The following is a 24,362-nucleotide window of genomic DNA, read 5'->3' on the forward strand; positions in this document are numbered from 1 at the left end:
CCCCATGAAACAATACATTTGGGCAGGCAGTTGGGTGGTGTGCTTCACATGTAACTCAACTAAGCTCACCATTTTCTTTAAAAGGGGTTTTCCAGAACTCCAATATTGATGACCTACCGGTATCCTTGGGATGGGTTATCAACATTTAATTGGTGGAGGTCTGCCAGGACCCCTGCTGTTCAGCTGTTTGCAGAGACACTCGGATGAGCCCTGCAGCAGCTTCTTCACTGCGCACCAGGCACAGCGCTACGCATTTTTTTAGAGGCTCAATCCCATTCATTGACTCGGCTCTCAGGCGACGTGACAAATGACATTACATCATTGGCCCCAGAAAGAGCTGCGGTGCTCACCCAGACTTCTACAAATAGTTGAGTGGCGGAGGTCCCAAACAGCAGACCCCCACCAATAGGACAAGTCATCAATGGCTAGAGTATAGGTAAACAATATTTTAGTCTCAGAAAACCCCATCAAGGAGGATGGAGCAATGACTTATGTCAGGCACTGTTTAGACTACATGGGGCCTAAGCTTGATAGAGCTGTAACTAGATATTGCCCAGCGATTGGAAAAAAAAAAAGGATTAACACTCCCATCTGCAACCTATCCACGATGCCGCAGACAGGTTCATCTTTTTGTCCAACCACTATACCAATGTCTGTACCCTCGATGCCAGTCACTACACTGGTTGTTCGTCCACTACAGAAGACAATTCATACTTCTCACTCATCCATAAAGCTCTCCACAAAGCTGCACCTCCCTGTATCTCCTCTCTACCACCCTACATGAGCTTGAAGTTTTGCTAATGATTTAAGACTAAGTTCCTCCATAATCCAAACCTTCTACTCCTGTCTTCCAAGACATTTCACGGATCTCAAGAATCCACTACCCAGAAAATCAGGTTAATCGCCCATATCCACCATAATGGTTAACTAAACAGCTGAGGGCCCTTTTACATAAAATGATTATATCGTTCAGTTTACTAGTGGATTGTGTGAAACTAAATAATTGTTCAGCGTAAACACTGCCAGCGACTGAATGATGAATGATAATTTGTTTGCTTATTCGTTCGTCATTCAGTTTAGGCAGCCACAAAACCCAAACAACGAACAGCCCGTGTAAATGGGCGGCCATTCATCTATGAAGAACAGAGGCAGCCGAAAAAACATCTACAGCGAGCTTCGCCTCTATTCAGGGAGCGATTGGTTCCTGTGTGAAAGCATGGGGGCAATAATCGTTGGGACGACCGTCAAGCACTTAAACGCCTAACAGTCGTCACGTGTAATAGGAGACTGAATGTCAAGTTACTTTTAGGCAGAGCTACTGCATTTCATAAATTGACTTCTCTTCAGTCATCATTGTTCCTTAAAACCGGACCCCCTTCATCTGTATCGTTGACATTTCCTTCACCTTAAAGGCGTTATATTCAACGGGACACCAGTCTACAATTACAAGCACAGGTCTCATTGTTTTCAGCAAGAGTTGCGCTTGCAATTGTGAGCACCGATCGCTACACAGCGGTTCAAGTAGTGCTTCGGCTCCAACCTCTGTGTGTGTCACGGCGGGTGCTACCCAGATAACCCCTTTAATGCACTTCATATCTGTACATACATACATACCGACTGGTGGCTCATATCTCATATAGCTTTATGTAAACAGCCATATTTATTTAAAAGATGGCTGGACCATCGTACAGAAAAAGGTATTTTTGTACCCTCTCTCTATAGATTGTAAGCTCTTGCACACAGGGCCCTCATTCCTATTGTTCAAATGGTTTATTATTGTAACACTGTATGAAATGTCTGATTTGCGCAGTTCTGCAGAATCTACTGACACTACATAAAAAGATTAGTATTCACCCCATCACAGCATTGTGGCTGCATCCTCTCTTCTACGGCATGCATTCTAATCCTGGTGAGCTAGACCTGGAGCAAACACATAGACAATGACATGAGGGAGCACGGCGCCTGCAGAACGTCCAGGGATAGCCACAATGTGCAGAACTGCTGCAGAGGAGGGTGACTTTGCTGTAGGTTGGACGGTCTGTTCTGGCCCAGTGTATCCTGGAAGTCTACTCACTCTGTCTGCAGCTCTGCTCCGGCGGCGCAGTGCAGAGTCTGAATGCCGACGTCTGTGCTGAGGTGAGAGGCCAGGGGTCACAGACTCAGCATTGGCTGCCACTATCCAGGGCACCGTTACTATGGCGGCCACTATGTGGGGTCATTATTATTATTGAGGCCACGAAGAGGGCCCTGTTACTACTGCAGCTACTATTGGATTCAGTATTAATATTGAGACCACTATGGGGGCACTTACTACTGAGGCCACAATGGGGGTCATCATTATTATTATTGAGGCCACTGTTACTACTGTGGCCACTATGAAGGTCAGTATTTAAGCTCATTCACGTGGGCGTAAGCGCATTTCAATTGTAAAAACACGCTGCGTATTTGTGCGACAAAAATAGCTTACGCCCGCGTTTTATAGCTGCTGCGGCGGGTTTTTTTGTGCGCAAGTTTAAAAAAAACCAGACACGCTCATCGATATAGTGCAGAAACATGCAGCGAGTATGCAGGTTTCCTGCGTATTCACTGTGTATTTGCACCTGCTTATTTACGTCAATGGCCTATTGCGGTATGCAATACGCACCAAAATAGTTCATACCGCATATTTTTTCATGCGATTGCACATCGTGTGAAAGAAGTACGCTCATTTGAACATCGTATCATAGTATGTTAGGTTGAAGGGAGACAACATCCATCCAGTTCAGCCTGCTTCCATCCCCCCTTGTTGATCCAGAGGAAGGCAAAAAAAAAAACCACTGAGGCAGAAGCCAATTAGCCTATTGTGGGAAACAATTCCTTCCCGACTCGAAAATGGCAGTCAGAATAATCCCTGGATCAACGTATTGATAGTTCCTACCCGACTCCAATGGGATTCATTCACTACAAATTGTGCGTGTAATACGCTGCACAAATATACACTTCTGTGAACGAGCCCTTCCTATACAATTATAATCGCCCCTTTGAAATTAACCATAAGGCTGATGTGGCCCTCGGTGAAAAAGAGTTTAACACCCCTGCTGTAGTGCGATCCTGCAGGTTTATACTTTCTATCATTTGACTCTTATTTTGTGCTAATGCCCATTTGGTAATATAGCCAGAAGGGGACAGAAGTACGGGGGACCGCAGGATCAGACTACACAGAGTCCGTTGTCAGTTACCATTGAGAAGTTCAGTCTACATAACAGCTGTACTCTCAGCAGTTGGAAGATGTGATTATTAAGGTATCTGGTCAGATGCTTATCACAATTTGTCAAAGCCAGAACGCTGATTAAACTATTGTGACCAATTTGACCAGGTATGTCACTGATCCTGAAGTACATCCTGCATTATACTCCAGAGCTGCACTCACTATTCTGCTGGTGGAGTCACTGTGTACATATATTACTTATCCTGTACTGATCCTGAAGTACATCCTGTATTATACTCCAGAGCTGCACTCACTATTCTGCTGGTGGAGTCACTGTGTACATACATTACTTATCCTGTACTGATCCTGAGTTACATCCTGTATTATACTCCAGAGCTGCACTCACTATTCTGCTGGTGCAGTCACTGCGTACATACATTACATTACTTATCCTGTACTGATGCTGAGTTACACTTGTATTATACTGCAGAGCTGCACTCACTATTCTGCTGGTGGAGTCACTGTGTACATACATTACATTACTTATCCTGTACTGATGCTGAGTTACATCCCGTATCATATTCCAGAGCAGCACTCACTATTCTGCTGGTGGAATCACTGTGTACTGTACATAAATTACGTAATTTATCCTGTACCTAATCTGAGTAAAGGCCCATTTAGACGCAATGATTATCGCTCAAAAGATGTCTTTTAAACGACTTGAGTGATAGTCGTGTGCCTTTACAGTGCAAGGTGATTGCTCAAATGTTGAGCGATCACCTTGTGTTCTCTGCTTGGAGCGCCTGACTGGTATACAGCTGTGCGTTCTGAGCGGGGGATGCAGAACACAGCTGGACCCCGCCTGTGTTCAGGGAGTGGGATACAGCTGAAACAATAGTATCAGCTGTATCCCGCTGTGAACTCCTGAGAACTGATCGCTGATCTTTCAGCACGCTAAAAGACAACGATGAGCGACGTCTTAACGAAAACTGCACAATGTCAGTGCAGTTAGACACAACGATTATTGCTCAGAAGACGTCTAAATGGGCCTTAAGAGTTTTTACTAGACGGAACGATCATTCAAAAATCGTTCAGATGGGTGAAAGTGAATGATAAAATGTTCAGTCCCACTGTGAGCCAACAACGGAATGACAAACGAGAATCGTTAGCTTTTTGCTCGTAATTGATTTTATGCAGGCAGAAAACCATCACCGCTCGTTCGCTTATCGTTTAGTCCTTCTCATTCGCTTATACAGGGAATGATTCTCATGGGAACGAGCCAACAATGCATTTGCCTAACTAAACAGGCTGGCCGAAAGCGAATGAGCTAGCGGTGACGTCATTCACTCGTTCAAACGAGTATCGTCTCATCTAAGAGGACCCTTCCATCCTGTATTATTACACTCTGCAGCTGCTATTCTGCCAGAGGTCACTGGAAACCATCAGAGAGCTTGACATCCCTTTTATTAGGGTAGCCTAATAAGTTCTACAACACATTTCGCTTTTACAGCCGTGTTTAGTATAAAGTTTACACCTTCTCCCAATGCAAATCACAAGTGCAGACACTTAACTAAAAAGGAAACGTCAGACGATTTTGGTTCTGAAGCCTGCAAATTGGTGAATGCAGCTCCGGGGTATAATGTAAGGTGCACCTTGATAAATAATGTAATAACACAATTGCTGGACTTTAAGGCAGCAAGTAGATAAATCCTGTTTGTAAACCAGTGTTCAGAGATGGACATTCACACACAAGGCCTCGGAGCTCTGCTTACAAATTTTAGAAAATGTAAATTTAAAAAAGGAAAAAAAAAAAAAGCCCATTTCCTGCCGCCCGGCGAACAGATTCAGACGGTTTTTGTAGACGCCACATAGCTGATCGTGCATGGCAACAAAAGCAGCTGTAACATTGCAAAACAAAAAAGGGTTCAGCCCCATCATTTCACTCTAAGTGCAAGCTGTTCTTCTGGAAGCTGACACACCTGGAACGGCCCTTGAGCTTCTCTGCTCTTCTTGAAGAGGCAGCAGCAGCCGCCGCCGCCTGCTGTACAGAGACATCAGGTCAGAAATCATAGCATATACAAAGCAAAATGAGGTAATGATCCCCCCCCCCACACACACACACAACCGCACAGCAAAACCCTTGGATGGAGGTCTAGATTGAGGCCTGCCTGCCAAAATGTAGCCTGCATCAACCCTCTGTGGTCTTGAGCAGGCGTCTCAGAGCAGACTTGGCCCCCACAATTGTGGTTTTATCATAAAAAGCCAATTAGGAGAAAAAAATTAAATACACACACAAAATAGATCTAAAATAAATCTAAATAAAATGCATCATTATTAAAGTCAGTGAATATATGCACAAAGGACAAGTTCAACAAGGCTCTCCACGTCGGATATGAAGCATAAAGCAAGAGACTAGATCTTGGGATGTAATAATCAAATAAAAGTCTCCCTTGGATAGCAATATAACTTTGGCATATATACTTATAGCATATAACTAGCTCTCTCCCATGCTTCGTAGCATCGCTCTTTAATACTATTGATTTTGGCTGACCATCTAATGTGTATGGGAGCGCCTTAACGCTCACCTGACGGCAGATGTCATGGAGAATCAGGCATGATGGATTTCAATATGTCCAATCCTTTGGTCTCACAGGAGGTAAGCCGCTGGCAGCAGCTATTCCCTTTTACCTGCATGTTTAGCTAATTATACAGATATACAGGGAAAGTTGTGTTTTAGAGTGCTTGGCCAAAAGCATATGAGATGTGATATGGACGGGCATGGAGGCCCTAGTACCCTGTCGTACAACCTGTAGCTTGAATGTAAGATTTGATACGGGCAGGCATGGAGGCTCTAGTACCCTGTCGTACAACCTGTAGCTTGAATGTAAGATTTGATACGGGCAGGCATGGAGGCTCTAGTACCCTGTTGTATCGCCTCTAGCTTGGATACAAGATGTGATACGGGCGGACAAGCAGACTCTAGTACCCTGTTGTACCGCCTCTAGCTTGGATACAAGATGTGATACGGGCAGGCATGGAGGCTCTAGTACCCTGTTGTATCGCCTCTAGCTTGGATACAAGATGTAATACAGGTGAGCATGGAGGCTCTAGTACCCTGTTGGGCCACCTGTAGTTTGGATGTAAGTTGTGATACGGGATAGGGCATGGAGGCATACAGGTTCTGTATGGTATCCTGCGGCATATCAGTCCATGTGTGCTGTAATTGAGCCTCTATATTGTGCAAACTTGTAGTCTGCCGAAGTTGGCATCCCAGATGTTCTCATACATGCTCTAGTCGCCACAAATCTGTAGACATTCCTGTGACACCATTATACTGCTGGAAGATGAATCTCGGAAGCCACCATGAGGGGAACACATGTGGCTACAGGATGTCCTGAACATATCGCTGAGCTGTCATTGTCCCTCATACCACTACTAGAGGTGACCGATTGTTGTATGTGATGCCCTCCCCCCCATACCATCACACCAGCAGGGGGCAGTGTGCCGCTCAACAGCAAAGTCAGAATTGAGGTGCTCACCCCAAGGTCTTCAGAAACAAACGCGGCCGTCATCGGTGCCCAAACTAAACCTGGATTTGTTGTTAAGACAACTCTGTTCCGCTGCATAGAGGTCCAGTTTCATTGCTCCCAACACACCACTGCAAAAGGAGACGACGGTGGGTGACAAAGGCCGTAGACGTAATGAACTCCATGAGACCAAATGTCACTTTATGCTGGATTTGTGATGAAGCCTCCAGACAGCAATGTGAACAAAGCCTAAGATGCTAAGAGCCATGATGGCAGGAGAACAGTATCAGACTACTGTGGCTTCTGATTGGCTGCAGCAGTCAAACGGTATGTGTTCCTAACACACCGGGAGGGCTATGGGGCTGCATTGCTGGGGAAAGCGGACACACAAATACAGCTGCTTAGGTTACTTTAACATAATTGCAGCAATACTCAATGAGGTTGTCTGGTTTCCAGACCATTTTTTGAGGGACAATGGTAGTATATTCAATAAACAACAGATAGATGGAGTTGAACTTCGGGGACTTGCGCTTATTGGGAAAGACTGTCCCGAGTGCCAGAAATGAGGTGGCTACGTGAGGTGACAGCACTCAAAACTGCGCATTACAAGAACACGATGGTCTTTTACCAGCCCTCTTTTTCTGAACCATCAGGTCACAGACAGGAATAGACTGCGTTCTGATGGTTGCTCAGAACAGTGTGGTGGCCGCATGAAGGTGCTAGACTATCAGGAAATATGGCTTGTACTATTCTTGTTGAATCTCATTATCAGAGTTTCTACTGTTGCTACTTTGGTTCTATTGCCAACTACTTCCAAAATCTGCTATTTACAACTCCATGAATTGCCTAGGTAATAAAAATAAAAAAAATTAAAAAAATAAGAAAGAGCTACTATTAGGAGCCTCTGACTTTGGCCCTAGCAACATTCATAAAACCCACTGGATACTAGAAAATGAATTGTAAGCTACTAAAATGACTCTTCAAAAAGAAGCCTTTAGTGGCTATACAAGATTTTATATATTTTCTTAAAATCAACCATCCATTGAATAAGAAAACCATGTCTTTTAGTAAAAAGAGCTTCTTCCTAGCTTCTAAACGCGCCAATTATGAAAGATGTTAAAAATACGGCCTGTGTCCCTTTAATGGATGTAATTGAAGAGATGTATATGTATAATTGCTGTGCTTTCAAATGAAAAGACGTGGCCCTTGAAGATAATTGCGCGCAGTGTGAAATGGCTTCCTACAGAGCAAAAAGCCTTAAACACGGGCCCAGAATGCTATAGAACAGCATAATGACATGAGTGAAACACGTATGAAGTCTCAGCGCACACGGAGTTAAAACAGCCAGAGAGATCAAAGGCAGCCGGGAACATAGGAATAGGCACGTCGTCGACCTAACTTGGAGGCAAAACAGGATTCAAGTCATTTGGTTATTATCTCCCGGTCAGGTCTTCGGGGCCACTGTGGATGACAGGCATAAAAAGGGGCCACAGCCTTTCAAATGCTGAATTACTGCTCTCTGCTTTTATGTGGAGATCTATAGGGAGTTGTATATTCACCGGTCATATAATGTAACAAGCCTAAGATACCGGCATTAGAGAAGCCAATCCGCCGCCCTGCAAGGACAACATTGTACAAGAAGGCAATGAAAAGAAGATAGAAAGGTAAAAAAGATAGAAAGACATTAACATAAAGCATGAGCAGTTAGCCATTACCAACTGTATTCCACCTAGTAACAAGACGAAGAGCCTATACTCTTACCTGTCTTTGAGCTTCTGCCAGGTTGTAAGGTAAAGCCCCCTCCTCTAAAGGAGCGATGCGCTCTATATCTGCCATCGTCATACGCCTGTTAGTAAAAAACAAACAAACATGATATTCATTACTGACCCTGAAAAATACCCTAGAATACCCAATAAATGGTATACCGTATACATACATAAGAGATAGGCAAATGTAGATTTGGTAAGAAAAGCCACTAAATTAAGGTTATTGTTTTCCTTTGGCTTATAAAACAAGGCTGCAGCGTCTTACTTACCCCCTCGGCTCATATAAATCGGCTAATTGGAACAATATGTCAACTTCCATGGGTGTAACTTGACCAAATCTCTGAGCAGCCAACACAAACTCCTCTGTATAAAAAGAGAATAGAGAAGAGCAAACATTAACGGCTAAGCATCACAGTCGATAAGCAAATTAATGATTTCAAATATTAGGTCTAGTAGCTGTACATCCAGCTTCACACACCATTTTCCAGTTCATAAACAGCTAAAACTTACATAAAACAGATTAACTTTGTAAATACATTACTTTTCTGTATGGATTCTGAGTTGCTTTCTGCATTATACTCCAGAGCTGCACTCACTTTTGTGCGGTGGAGTCACTGTGTACATACATTACATTACTTACCCTGTACTAATCCTGAGTTACATCCTGCATTATACTCCAGAGCTGCACTCACTGTTCTGCTGGTGGAATCACTGTGTACATACATTACATATCCTGTACTGATCCTGAGTTACATCCTGTATTATACTCCAGAGCTGCACTCACTGTTCTGCTGGTGGAATCACTGTGTACATACATTACATATCCTGTACTGATCCTGAGTTACATCCTGTATTATACAACAGAGCTGTAATCACTATTCTGCTGGTGGAGTCACTGTGTACATACATTACATTACTTATCCTGTACTGATCCTGAGTTACATCCTATATTATACTCCAGAGCTGCACTCACTATTCTGCTGGTGGAGTCACTGTGTACATACATTACTTTACTCATCCTGTATTAAACCTGAGTTACATCCTGTATTATACTCGAGAGCTGTACTCACTATTCTACTGGTGGAGTCTCTTTGTACATACATTACTTATCCTGTACTGATCCTGAGCTACATCCTTTATTATACTCCAGAGCTGCACTCACTATTCTGCTGGTGGAGTCACTGTGTACATATATTACATTACTTATCCTGTACTGATCCTGAGTTACATCCTGTATTATACTCCAGAGCTGTAATCACTATTCTGCTAGTGGAGTCACTGTGTACATACATTACTTATCCTGAGTTACATCCTGTATTATACTGCAGAGCTGCACTCACTATTCTGCTGGTGGAGTCACTGTGTACATACATTACTTTACTCATCCTGTATTAAACCTGAGTTACATCGTGTATTATACTCCAGAGCTGTACTCACTATTCTGCTGGTGGAGTCACTGTGTACATACGTTACTTTACCCATCTTGTATTAAACCTGAGTTACATCCTGTATTATACTCCAGAGCTGTACTCACTATTCTGCTGATGGAGTCACTGTGTACATACGTTACATTACTTATCCCGTACTAATCCTACGTTACATCCTGTATTATCTTCCAGAGCTGCACTCACTATTCTGCCGGTGGAGTCACTGTGTACATACATTACATTACTTATCCTGTACTGATCCTAAGTTACATCCTGTATTATACTCCAGAGCTGCACTCACTAATCTGCTGGTGGGGTCACTGTGTACATACATTACTTATCTTGCACTGATGCTGAGTTAAAGGGGTTTTCCAGGGAAATGCTGTTGATGACCTATCCTCCGGATAAGTTTATCAGCTGAGGTCAACTGCTCGGAACACAAAAGCGTATGTAGCGGAAACTGCTGCCTACCTGTGTGGTGGCCAGCACTTGTAACTACAAGTTTAGTTAAAATCAATGAAAACTGCACCTGTAGTTACAAATATCAGCCACTACGCAGGGTTTGGAACAGCAGCTCCCATTCCGTATCGCCATGTGTAGCGGCATTGACAGCGGGTGCCCGATCAGTTGATTGGCCAGGATAGGTCTTTAATTGTATCTCTTAAAAAAAAAAAAGGCTCTAAATATTATACTCCAGAGCTGCATTCACAATTCCGCTGACTCACTGTGAACAGATAGCGCTGACCCTATTGCAGCTGCCCAGTTTGGTAGTGCAGGCACAGCTCACATTGAAATTAACAATTACACTAATGGCTTCCATTGCAGTCAATGGAAGCTGTCCGTCCTGCAATACTTCTGCTATGAGCACTGTAGAAGTATTGTGAGAATTTGCGTCAAAGCCCAGCGGTGCCGCGCCATGCGCTGCAATGTGCATGCGTGCCAGCCGAGACACTCGAAGCAGATCCAGACAGGCGAGTCTAGTGTCTCAGGGGGGCGCCAGGTCTGATTTTGCCGTGAGATTTCACAGCTGGAATCCGACCCGGCCGTGGGCATGAGGCCTTAAGGGCCATTTACCCGGGACCATTATCGAACAAAATTGAGTGCTAATAGTCCTGTGTAAATGTGAAAATCTTTTACTATTTGTTCACTTCTTGTTATTGCGGACTTTCAGGCAACATTAAAAAACATTGCTGGATTGCGGAATTCTCGCTGAGTGTAAATGCTCCCCGCTTTACATAGAACGAAGTGTTGATCGAGAAGCTTGCAATCCAACGGTAAACTCTGCCTTTCTAAAACACTCTGCACGAGCGCTAACAACCTTAGCAATGACATCAGTGCTCGTGCGGTCCTTTAGACGGCTGTCGTCCCGTCTAAACTGGACAATATAGTACTTTTCATTGGCTGTCACCCAAACAATTGCTACAAATAGCCATTAAGAGCGACTGTCAGCCCGTGTAAACACGGGACCCAAAAGGGCAGGGGAGTGAGAATTGCTCACTTGCCGGAATTGCTAGGTTTTCAGCTCACCTGAACACCAAGCGACTGTGTAAACGACTGTCTACATTGAATGGAGGCGAGTGGCCGGAGGAGATCTCCAATGCACTCAGCCTCCATTCAATAAGCCATCATGAAAGCACAGGAGCGATAATCGTTGGGATGTAAGTTCCTTAGTTAGTAATTAGAGCCAAATTATCAGTCCCCTCAGATGTTCCCTAGCCTGCACCACAATGCCTACATGGAGTGGAGGCTGGGCGACATCTATGATCACATACCTCCAATTGTCAGTCACCCTATGGGCAGAGGAGGAGTGAAGGCGGACCGAAGGGGGTGAGGCTACATAAAATAAGAGCAGTACATGAAGAAAAGTACAAACTTCGTAAAGTAATAAAGATTGGGGAAAAAAACAAAAAAAAAAAACACAACTGTCACGTGACACAAGGACTGACCTTTGGTGACCTCTACGTCTTTTCTATTGCCGGCTAAGGTACTGTAGATCTTCCTAATAAGCTCCATGTTGTTAAGCAAGGAATTAAATCCATTAAAGTAGGAGAAGCTGACTTGATGAGATATGGTACCTCCAGCAGCCTTCAATGAAACACGGGGAAAGGCGGAAGAAATGGTTAGTCATACATTTGGAGAAAAAAAAAAGACCAAGCAAAAGATTTATGAAGACAACAACTTGAGCTGTCAAAGAAAATACTTCTCTCCTGCTAATAAACTCCATGAAAGCGCAAGCCGAGAACCTAAACAAATACATATGGCGGCGGATTACAGCGGCTCGGCCTGCACTGATTTACAAGGCTAAAGTTTCAATATTGCCGGGGTCAGAAATGTTTTACAAGTCTATTTATTTAAGGTAATGAATGTAGAAACATCACGATATAATGTGCCCCGAAGGAGACGATAAAAGAGAACCAAACGCTTACGATCTCCCCCAAAAAATTCCACAGAGAATAGAGACAGGAAAGATATTTTCCATGATGTTTCTTAATAAAGATTTAAAAACGAGGTTGAATAGTTTACTACAACATATTTCTTCATTAGCCTCCATTGCTTACACTGGGCACAGCAACATTTCTAGACTAGAACGCTCAGAAGGCCACAATTAAAGCGGATCCTTAAAAATATTCTTAAAGGGCATGTTCACATCTGCCCAAGATGCTCCATTCGTAGCCTCTGCAACATTTGAAATAGCGTAGTACGTTGCGCTATTTAGTCCAGGGAAAATTAATTGTTTTATTAAAGAAAAAGAAAAAAACACAGCATGGTGTAAATAACTTCTATTTTGCATTATTGTGAACGTGGTAATATCTTTTCTGTATACATTTTTCTTCATAACAAAAGTTCCTTATTATTAGAAACAATGACATTGTTCTTGCTCATTTCGGTATTGCAATGTATTATGCCCATCAACATAACACAGGGCCTATGGGTGTACAAAGATGGCCGACCCGAAGGCCTTTGCGATGATTGCAAGTGTTGATGCACGATGTGCTCCAGTGGTGATCAGTTGTAATTTTTGGGGAAACTCTCAGTAGCTGTTCACTTTTCCTGCAGCACCTCCAGAGGAAAAAATGAAGCATTACACAGTGCCAATTCACATCGAGTTGTTTGTGTAATAAAGAACAGCACAGGTCCTCCAGATCGAGAGATGCTCTCTCTTTGTTCAGGATCATCCAGAGTAGAAAACTGCTACAGATGACTCTCCCTCCCCCCTTCTATTAGCTCAAGATTCTCTAATAGAGGGTGAAAAACTGGGTTATAACATAGTATGGAAAAAAAAGATTTGCTTCCCAAGATAATGCTACACTTGACGATGCAGAGCATTAGGTATTTACCTGAATGGACTGGAACTGCAATACCAGATACAACTCATGAACAAGAGTGGCACTATTTCACCCCCTCCTAATGTTGAACAATCCCTCTAACAGTTTTTTTTTAGCTATTAAATAGTTTTATTTTATCTAACTTCTAAATTTGCCCTATATAGTAATACGCCAAGTCTAAAAAGATTTACTTACAGCCACCAAGCACTGCTCCACGAATGGTGTCAAGACATGTGGACGGATAGTCACCATGATATCCCTGAAGTCCATGGCATTGATCGTTCCAGTGTGATCTGTATCACGTTGTACAAAAGCTTGTCTTGCATGCTCTAGTTGTAATTCCTACAATGAAAGATGACAATGGGGTCAGGGAAACTGCCTTCCAAGACAAAAAAAAAAGAAAAATGAGAGAGAATAAAAAAAAAAGGCTTTCACGCTTCATCCTGGCATCTTTACACAAGGACAACTGTATGGTCATGAGAATGATGCGAAAATCAGAGGGGCACATCTGTATAGGCACAATAGTCCGGGAACACAAACATATAGACCAGCCATGTGATACTACTGAGTGACACTTCTATGGACAACAACGTGTTGTGGGCTTTTCTATGAGTTTTTTACTTTCTACTTTTCTTTAATCACCCAATAATCCAAAATAATTAACAACCCACCATCGATCTGGTCCCACTGAAGCTGGTTTAAGGAGTTTGACTGTGACTACCAAGCTTGGTACTTTACTATATTTTAAGTCATGGAGTGCTATACATTACTTGTTAAAGCCCCGTCAGCATGCACCCTTTGCATATTTAAGTTCTCCTTTAACTACAGTTACAAATTCCCTTAATCTGGAACGGAAGGGTTAACCAAAGCAAGCGACATAATACTGCTAGCTATGGTGGTCCAACCACTAGGCCTCTCAAGGATTGCTAAAATAAAGGTGGTTTGGAACTACTGAACAATGCAGTTCTTTTCAAATTTTTACCTGTAAGCACTGCTCCAGGGCAGGTGCAGGTGCTGCAACACATCCTCCTGCACTCCCCACACCATACTCAGTCAAGAGGGGCGCTCTCCCAGAAAGTTTCCAAAAGGTAACCTGGGTCCTTTATTCCCATGACCAGTGGGGAAGGGGGGGGGCTGTGGTTGTACTCCCACAGTTTAGTAACTGAGGGTATATCCCACTAATATGCATCCAATACCAAATTAGGGACAAAATATAAGTAACAGAATACCAGCAGGCTTTCAAATACTCCAGATAATAAAAACGTGCAGAGATGCCTTAATGTTATTTTTTTTTTTGTTTTCTGGAGTATCAGATGTTGGAAAAATAGAAATTTTCTTTATTTGTCAAAGATTCGATGGAAGTAAAATAATGAAGTCTGGAAAAAGAAGGGGAATGTTTATGGAAGGGCCAATGAAACCTCCAGGTTTATAGACGTGTTCAGCACTCCAGCTTTCATGTGGCTGCACATCTTTCAAGAAATAGGATATGGGATGTTTCAGCTTCCTCCTCGGGAGTCCTGACCGCAGCGTGCTGTAAGGAGGAAATGTTAGTGCTGCTGATGCAACGTGCCGGCTTCTTGCTAGCGGTGGCTTTTAAGCTTTCCAGCTGATGGAACAGTGTACGGAAGGAGAACATAAAACGCGTTTGGGTCCCCATCTGGTCCAGGTTAAGAAGCGACATGAAAAGAAAGTGAAGTTAAACAAGCGTCTCCGCATACACTTGGGTTCCAGCTGCCTACAGCCCAAGGTCTAGACATTGTAACGAGAGCATAACTCATGCACAGCGCACCAGATTCCTGGCCAGGACTGGGGGCTTTCTTTAAGTGACATCTTGAAGAAGCCTGTAGAAGCCATTCATCCTTGTGTATGTCGCATATGAGGAAGTAGTGGGGGGGGGAGGAAAGGCGATGTTCTCCAAAGCAACAAAAAACATTTCTAACTGCTATGTTACTATAGTGGAAAAGTATAGTATAAAAAAAGTCACTCAACGATCTTTTTCAACTCTGAGAGACCATAGCGGAAAATAAAAATGCAAAAAGACAAAAATTAACCCTTTCGCGCTTCAGTTACTTTTTTCCCATAGCCAATTTCAAAACGCATAACTTTAATTTTTCTGGTGACAACACTACATAAAGGCTTGGTTTTGCAGGATGAGTTGTAAATGACCCGCAATAACCCCATTTTTAGGGGGTTGTGTATTTCCACAGTTTGCAGTGCAGTAAAAGTGACATGTTAACTTTTTTTTCTTGTTCAGCCCAATTACTACAATACCAAAATGCAATTTTATTTTTTTTTAATGCTGTACTATAAAAAAAAATAAGTTAAAACAGCCTTAGAATAAGGAAAAATTGAATACCCATCTATCCCGGCAGCTCCCCGCCAAGGGCTGCAGCCCCAGTGACCGCTGCATGGAACCCGAGCAAGAAACAGTGGGTGGACATGTGCCGTTCACGTGTCTGCACAGCCACACATTGACTTCAGCGGTAATTCTTCTATGGCCGCTGAAGTCTGAGTGGCTGAGTGGTCATGTGCACAATGGACAGCATGTGACGGCCCGCTGCTTCTTCAAGGCTCCGTGTGGCAGGCACCAGGACTGCAGTGTTGGGCGGGGAGCCAACGGAATAGGCAGTAGTTTCTGGGAAAACCCTTTAATAGTCAGGTTAGCTTGGCAGCATGGGGCCTATTCAAGGCCTGGATTTCGAACATCAACCCACGATCTTGTCGCATGCAAGTCGTTCGAATAACTGACGGAGTCCCCTCCATCTATCGGCAATTTAAAGGCAATCCGTCAGTTTGAACAAGCTGTCCAAACTACAGGCATCCTGTTATAGGGAAGGAGGATCTGAACAGATTAATAGTTTTACATCCAACGATTCAGTTCATTTTATTTTTTTAAACCTTAACTCATTCTGAACAGTAGTCCAATGGGCGGTCCTATCAGTGATTGACAGCCATTTCGCTATGCTCAGTCCTTCAGATAGCTGTCAATCACTGATCGGACCGCCCACTTGACCACATGAAGGGGGATGAGTTGCTGTACCTGCACAGCGACTGGAATGGTTGTGCTGGAAAATATTCTAAAGATTCATTCATCCTTCTTTTTGCAGCTAGTGGGGATCCCAGCAGTTGGACCTCCACTGAACAGCAAGCAACAACATAACCCAAGATGGCTGGAATGCCCCTTAAAACACAAGTTCATCTTCAACACTCACCAGCAAAAACTGAGTAAATTCAGCATAAGGTAGAAGCCTCTTCCGGGCCTTGCCGAAGTGCAGCTGGATGAATTCACAGTCCCAACTGAATGGTATACGTTGGTGAATGGTGGTCTGGCCAAAGACTTGCTTTACATCCTCTATGAAGACAAAGTAAGGTACAAGAATAAAATCACTGCATTTTGCATGCTGCGGCTTTGGGTCAAAATATGTAGAAAACAATGGAGCGATTTGTCAAAGCTTTCCGTATTGACTGTAGCATCGTAAGATTATTTAAAGTTTTCTAGGACTTGCTATGATTGGTTGGCTCCAAAAGCCATCACCAATGAGCTGATTGCAGCGGCAACGGCACTCTGGTAAATGTTTTGTTCCCTTCATAGATTAGAAGACATAGCACCGTACATGAGGGTTGTGGCCGTCCCTGGTATTTGCAGCTCAGTGTCTTTTATTTCAATGCAACTGAGCAGCAGGAAACTGCAGGACCAGGCACGATCAAGTTGTATGTATAGCATAAAAGGTAAAGTTGTACTCATAGGCACCATCAGTCAACTAAGCAGTGGTGGTGCTGGGAGTTGGTTGGTCGGTCCCCCACCAACCGGATATCGATGGCCTACGCTAATGGGCCATTTACACCTGACGATTATCGCTCAAAATTCGTTCAAATGAAGTCACGTGCTCATAGCATCATCTATAGGGATGTCACTTTGGGTCTACAGTGTTAAATGGTGACATGTATACACATAACCTTACATTTGTAAGTGTTAAACCACATTTGCCACTTTTCTGCCCGAACTTTCCAGTTTTATCGAGCTGGAAACCATCTGTTTACTCCTTGGATACATGGCTTGTTACAGTACAGTTATCAGAGCTGTGCTCTTGTGTGTCCATCACCTGATCAGGGCAGCTGTGTAGCCTCTGGAGATAAGGAAGGGTAGTTTTACATGGGTGAACAGTCGCCCCAGTAATCGCTCAAACAAGTGATTACAGGCAACTGTCGGTCCATGTACAGTGGATATAAAAAGTCTACACACCCTTGCTAAAATGCCATGTTTCTGTCATGTCTAAACACCTGACAAAGATGAATAATTTCCTATTTATGTCATCTCTATAGTTATCCGTTATCTGTGCAGTTCCATTGAAAAACAAACTGAAATCATCTAGGGTGAAAAAAATAACTAAAATAATGTGGTTGCTTAAGTGTGAACACCCTCCTATATTTGGGGATGTAGTTGTGTTCAGAATTAGCCAAATCACATGTAAGCTCATGATAAACAGTAGTCAGTACTCCGCTGCCATTATTTACAGGGGTTCTGATTTCCCTCATATAAAGTTCGGCTCTTCTAGGATGTTTCTGACATTTTCTTAGTTGGCCCATAAAGAACTTACAGAACATCAAAGGGATCTGCTTGTTGGAAGGTATCGGTCAGTCAGAAGGGGACCAAAACATTCCCAAGGCATTAAATATAACATGGAGCACAGTGGAGACGGTCAGCAAGAAGTGGGTTAAATTTGACACAACGGAGACATTACCAAGAACTGGATGTCCTTCAAAAATTGATGAAAAGGAAAGAAAATTGATGCAGGAGGCTGCCAAGAGGCCTACAGCAACATTAAAGGAGCTGCAGGAGTTTCTGGCAAGTACTGGTTCTGTAGTGCATGTGACAACCATCTTCTATATTCTTCATACGTCTGGGCTGTGGGGTAGGAGGGCAAGATGGAAGCCTTTTCTAACAAAGAAAACATCCAAGCCTGGATATGTTTTGCCAAAAACCTACATGAAGTCTGCCAACAGTAGGTGGGAGAACTTGTTCTGGTCTGATGACAGCAAGGTGGAACTTTTTGGCCAGAATTCCAAAAGGTATGTTTGGCACAAAGCCAGCACTGCGCATCCCCAAAGGATCACCATACCCGCAGTGAAGATGGTGGGGGCAGCATTATGCTTTGGGGCGGTTTTTCTGCTGCTGGAACTGGGGCTTTAGTCAAAGTGGGGGGGAGCAATAAGCGGCTCCACATATCAGTTCATTTTACCACAAAATCTTCAGGCCTCTGCTAAAAAGCTGAAGAGGAATTTCACCTTTCAGCACAACAATGACCCAAAGCATACCTGCAAATCACCAAAAATAATGGCTTCACCATAAAGTGGTGAAGGTTTTGGAATGGTCCAACCATAGCCCAAAACTGAATCCAATCTTTGAGTAGACCTGAAGAGGGCGCTACACGAGATGCCTTCGCAGATTTGGAGCACTTTTGCTCACTTGTCGGAGTTGCTCAGTTTTCAGCTCCCCTAAAAACCGAGACACTGTTGGCCGGTATAAACCTAAGTGCCTGATATTCATTCCATGTAAAGCTACCCTAATAAAAGTACATTCACTCAGAAAGCAGAGATAACAGTAGGGAATTGGTACACAAAGTAGATTATCTCTTCACTGCACACCACTGTGCAAGATCAGACGTTTCCTGTTATAGTGAAATTCCTCTTAATCTAATATGCTGTAAAGGGTGATCATAATTAAAGGGGTTATCCAGTTGCAAACTACTGATGGACCTGTCTGCAAGATAGGACATAAATGGTAGATTGGTAGGGCTCTGCTGCCCAGAACCTCTGCAGATCAGCTGTTTTCTAGGCTATACAATGAGCTGATTTCTGCAGGAAGCAGATAGCGCTATTCCCACTGCTGTTGGTATTACATGCAAAGCTCCTATTCAATGGCAACTTGACCGGCCATACCAAAATTAGCCACTGCAATGGGAACAGAGCTGTCTGCCTTCTGCAGAAAGCAGCTAAATGCTCAACTGAGCTGACCTAGGAAAAAAACGACCAGTAGGAATTACAGGCGGCGGACCACCGTTGATCCGCCCTTTAGACGTTTGCAACTGGACAACCCCTTAAAGTATACCTATTCAGAGAGAGACATCTACCGGGCGTAATGGAACCAAACTAAGCAATACTACTATCGAGAACATGCACAAGGAATATATGTGGAAAAAAAACCCTCAAGAACAAACAGAAGACATTGCTGCTCCTTATAACCGCTCCCCACTCTGGACAAGAGATAAGGATCTTGATCAGAAGATGCCTCTTTATTTAAGGAAACCCATCAGCTACTTTATGCTGCCCTCATGGCGAGTAGCATAAGGTTGTGACATACACACAAGGGCAGACTTGCTAATAAAAATTCGACAGTTTTCTGGTGCAAACTATGCCACAAAGCTGTCAAACATGTTTTGCGCCATATTTACTTTGTAAAAAGTGCCTGAAACACGACTTGTCCAGCAAAGGGAAGTTCCTTCATGGAAAAGGAGGGCCTGGCCTAAATGTGACATTGCATTAGAATGTTAGTGCGCAATGTTTGTCGAAAAATTGAGCCAACTAATAGGTGGTATAAAGTCAGACTAGAAATTCGCCAGATTCACATTCAGCAGAGACACTGATAAATCTGGCGTGTTTTTAAGACGGTCTAGTCCAAGTTTGCATTGTCTAATTGTTAGACTGTATTAATAAATCTGCCCTGCTGATTTTATTGGTCTGTCACTTACGGGTAAAAGTGCAGTAGTTTTTAAGAACTTACAGCTCCTGGCAAGATAGAAGACTAGCTTATTCATGAGATGCTGCTAGCCGTGCCCATCCTCTGCAATTGGCAGCTTTCCTAATATGCAGAGTAATAGCTAGAAAACCATCAATCAGTGTGAATGGGTGGGGATAGCAGCACCTTATACATGAACTAGGTTGTCTGGGAGCTGCAGGAACAAGCTGAAAGTTCTTAAAGAGGTTATACAGATGTTGTACTTATTTAACTATAGCTGTAAATATATTAAAATAACAAAAGCAGCGGTGCTCACCCCTCCTTACCTCTGGACGAGCGCTGCAACCCTCCGGTCCTTGTTGAGGATCAGAGGCCGCAGCAATCAGGTGCTGTTCTCCAGGCATCATGGCTTACGCTAAGTGGGTTTTATCCCCGTCGGTGGACAATGTACCCAATATATGAAAAGGTGCACACTAGAGATGAGCGAGCGTACTCGGAAAAGCACTACTCGCTCAAGTAATTTGCTTTATCCGAGTATCGCTGTGCTCGTCCCTGAAGATTCGGGTGCCGGCACGGAGCGGGGAGGTGCAGGGGAGAGCGGGGAGGAACGGAGGGGAGATCTTTCTCTCTCTCTCTCCCGCCCGCTCTCCCTGCTCCCCGCTGCGACTCACCTGTCAGCCGCAGCGGCACCCGAATCTTCAGGGACGAGCACAGCGATACTCGGATAAAGCAAATTACTCAAGCGAGTAGTGCTTTTCCGAGTACGCTCGCTCATCTCTAGTGCACACCACTTCACATACTAGGCACTTCTCGGCTACTCCATACTCCCACAACCACATCTACGCCAGTTTTAAGCATAAATTATACACGTCTTAAGACAGAGGAGTCCACACCCTTTTTTTGTGAAACCAGTGCGAGTTCACATCCTGTCAAAAAGTCACAAACCTTTTGCACAAGCGGGCTTTGCGTCTTTCTTTACACCAGAATCTGGTGTAAATAATTTTATAAATCCCCAAACCACCCCTCGCGGTTCCTAAAGACACGATCGCTCATTCTGCAAAAAACAAGCCCTCAATCTGGTTCATTCGTGTAAGGAAAAAAAATATCTATCCGACTGAATGTATGGGGCCAAAAGCTTACTGGTGTGCAAGGCCAGAAAGGACAGGAGTTAATAAGCACTGAAAAGACCTAAATTATGTGGCAATTTGAGACAATTACAAAAAAAAAAAAATCTAGATGTTTTTTCCTATGTCAATGTCTGTTAGGGGGTTAAACTGTAGATCTACACATGTACAAGGTATGCTGTCACCACATATGAACGTGAGCGCACACCCGGATTTTTACTTTACATTTTAAGGAGCTGAGTGCAAGTGAAGACAATTAGCGCACCTTATTTACATGAGCACTGTACTTAAAGCACAATTGCTGAGGTTTTTATTGAATTTTGTGTGGGAAGATCACTTTTGTATACCGCTAAGGAAATTGCCCTAGTGTTGTTCTATTCAAAGTGACACATCTCTCCTGGATCTGACACTGACTGGAGTGAATTATACATGTACAGCAGAAGCTGTTTTCAAAGGATTCCTACACAAAGTTCTTTGCAAAGTACAGCCAAACCCATGAAGACAATTACGGATGTCTAATGCCTCCCGAGTCACATACTTGGTGCCATTCAAATATAAAAATATATCAAATACATCTTCACATAAGCTGTAAACCGCACGTCAGTGTTATGTAAAGGGACCAGTCACCAGGATGGACTCCCACTGTAGTAGCATTAAAGGGGTTCTGACATGAAAAAAAAAAAATTGTACTCACCTTGCCTGGCCTGGCCCGATCGCCAGGCATGTCCCCTCCAGCCGGCATCTTCTTCTGTGCCTTTAAAGCAGAGCAGGAGCGGTCAAAAAGACCGCTTCCTGCTCTGGTCCGTCCGTCAGGCACTTCCGAGGTCAACGGACGGACCGCCACAGCAAGCACGTCACAAGCAGTGCTTGCTGTGGGCGGCCCGTCCGTCCTGGCTGAACTCCGGAGTGCTGCGCATGCGCAGTGGAGACGCGGCCCGTCCTGACTCCTGTCAGAGGGCACCTCTCCACTGCGCATGCGCGCGATCCCGGAGCGGCGCGGCTGCTGAAGGAAGAAGACTGCCTGCCGGGAGGCATACTAGCACTTTCTGCTTAGGTTAAGCAGCGCTGCTGATTAGAGCCACCTGATTGGCTCTTCGGCACCACGTGACTGCACAGCGTGCACCAATCAGGTGGCTCTAGTCAGGCTGCTTAACCTAAGCAGAAAGTGCTAATATGCTGCCGGGAGATGACCCCCCCGATGTCAACAACAACAGGAGAACAGGTAAGTATAAGATTTTTATGCTTTAGCAGCCATTAACCCATGGGTTCCCTGGGTCCATTAGGCAGACCAGGGAACAATGGCTGCTAAAGCATAAAAAAATTATTCATGTCAGAACCCCTTTAAATTAAAGCGGTGGTCACAAGGTAAAACCCTTGTCGCGCATATTGCGAGCTCACTGCAGCGAGGTGGTGGCTAAACGGAGCGCAAATACACTGGCACTGCATTCACTTTCAATGGGACCGCCGAGTGGAAAACGCTCGGTTACTTCCATCAGCTCCATTGAAATTTATGGAGCACCGACTTCACACGCTCGGCCAGCACTCCACTCATTTGGATGTCACCTCGGAGTGAGAAATGGTCCTCGTAGTGACAGGCAATGGGGGGACGACACAGGAAGAGTTACATCCGGGGTATGTATGGAGGGAGATTGGGAGCAGACACCTCTCCATGCAATGTGAGTGCCGGTTGTTTTCCACAGCTGACACCTGCCGCTACAGCTGCGATCAGCGCTTATGTTGATCGCAGCTATTAACACTTTAAATGACGTCATCAGTTCTGACAGCAGCATTTAAATGCCCGAATCGGAGTTCAGCCCTGAACGGTCCTACCACAATGAAGTCACAGGATGCCGTTCAGTTGCCATGTCCGTTGTAAAAAATATAAAAACAATAAATAACAAAAACAGTTGTATTTGTAGAAGTCCAACTATCAAAGTAATGCATTATTTATCCCACACAGTGATCCTCATGAAGAAAAAAGAAATTATGCCTCAATATTGCGCTGTTTTGGTCACCTTGTCCCCAAGGAACAGTTTAATAAAAAATAATCAAGAAGTCTTAAGTACTCCTAAGGCCTCCTGCCCATGGACGGAGAGGGATACGCCCGCGGTTTTCCACCATGGGAATCCCGCGTGGATAAACAAAAAGGTCCCCACTGGTGATCACGGAAAAACACGTCTCCATTAATACTATATTAATGGAGATCTTCCGCCGCAGAAAAAACGTGCTAAAATAGAACATGCCGTTATTTTTTTGCCGTGGCGTAAATCCACGGCAGAATCCCACATGTGAAAACTGAGCCATTAGGTTCAATAGAACCTAATAGCTGCGTTATTCTGCCGGGGGGAAAGCTGCATAAATCTGGCCATGGTCATTTTCCTAAATGGTACCAAATAGAAACTGCAGGGCATCCCTCAAAAAACAAGCCCTCACGCAACTATATTGACAAAGACAAAAAACGTTATGGCCGTCAGAAGGTGGGAGCAGAAGTTTTTTTTCTCAAAAGGTAATTTTTTTAAAGGAGTGCAGCAAGAAAAGAAAAAAATATAATATATAAATTTAGTATCATCGCAATCGTACGGACCCATAGAATAAAGTTAGGTCATTTCTGCGGCAGTGTGTACGCCATAAAGAATTAAAAAAAACACTCCACAAAGATGACAAAATTGCGTTATATAGGAGGAGGTCCTCCAGAACCTACTACCCAATCATAAATTCTCCTTCCTACAGACAGCCCATCGGCTCTATAGGGAAATTTCTGAACACTTACAAATCTACAAGACCTAAAACCCCCTTTGAAAAGATCCTGGGAGAGGGGTCCACTGTACCAAGAAAAATATCTAATTTAAGGAGAGAGTTCATCTCCCCAGCCACGGTTACCAAGACTGCATTCTTAGCTTTGTGGGAAAAAGAGCTAAATATATCACTTTCCCCAGCTGAAGTAAAACTTATATTGAAAACAGCATTTGGCCTTTCCCCATGCATATTAATGCAAGAATGCCATTATAAGCTCTTGGTACGGTGGTATAAAACCCCCCAATGGTTAGCCGCCTATAAGCTAGCCACCCAAGATAAATGCTGGAGGTGCAACCAGGGGGTAGGTTCATACCTCCATATATGGTGGGAATGCCCTATTATCCCATTCTGGAAGGGAGTAGAAAAAATACTAAAAGGCATGTCCCCAAACTTAAAACTCAGTGCTGACCTGATCTTTCTTTGGAGACCCTCTGCAGCCTTCCATCCTATGAGGAACAGACTAGTCGCCCTAA

The 24,362-nt window shown here is 43.8% G+C and overlaps 1 protein-coding gene across 1 annotated transcript in view; it reads right to left on the reverse strand.

The window, feature by feature from the left end:
• The window catches only part of SLC25A13 (solute carrier family 25 member 13), a 121,305-nt gene that overhangs the window by 48,596 nt on the left and 48,347 nt on the right, over positions 1 to 24,362 (reverse strand). Inside the window, exons 5-9 of the mRNA XM_066585136.1 lie at positions 16,446 to 16,585; positions 13,429 to 13,575; positions 11,854 to 11,992; positions 8,750 to 8,843; positions 8,476 to 8,560 (exon numbers count right to left, since the gene is read on the reverse strand). Coding sequence (XP_066441233.1) covers positions 8,476 to 8,560; positions 8,750 to 8,843; positions 11,854 to 11,992; positions 13,429 to 13,575; positions 16,446 to 16,585 — 605 coding nt within the window. The remainder of the gene's footprint in view (positions 1 to 8,475; positions 8,561 to 8,749; positions 8,844 to 11,853; positions 11,993 to 13,428; positions 13,576 to 16,445; positions 16,586 to 24,362) is intronic.

Source organism: Eleutherodactylus coqui, chromosome 12 (genome assembly GCF_035609145.1).
Source record: "Eleutherodactylus coqui strain aEleCoq1 chromosome 12, aEleCoq1.hap1, whole genome shotgun sequence".
Classification (NCBI taxonomy): domain Eukaryota; kingdom Metazoa; phylum Chordata; class Amphibia; order Anura; family Eleutherodactylidae; genus Eleutherodactylus; species Eleutherodactylus coqui.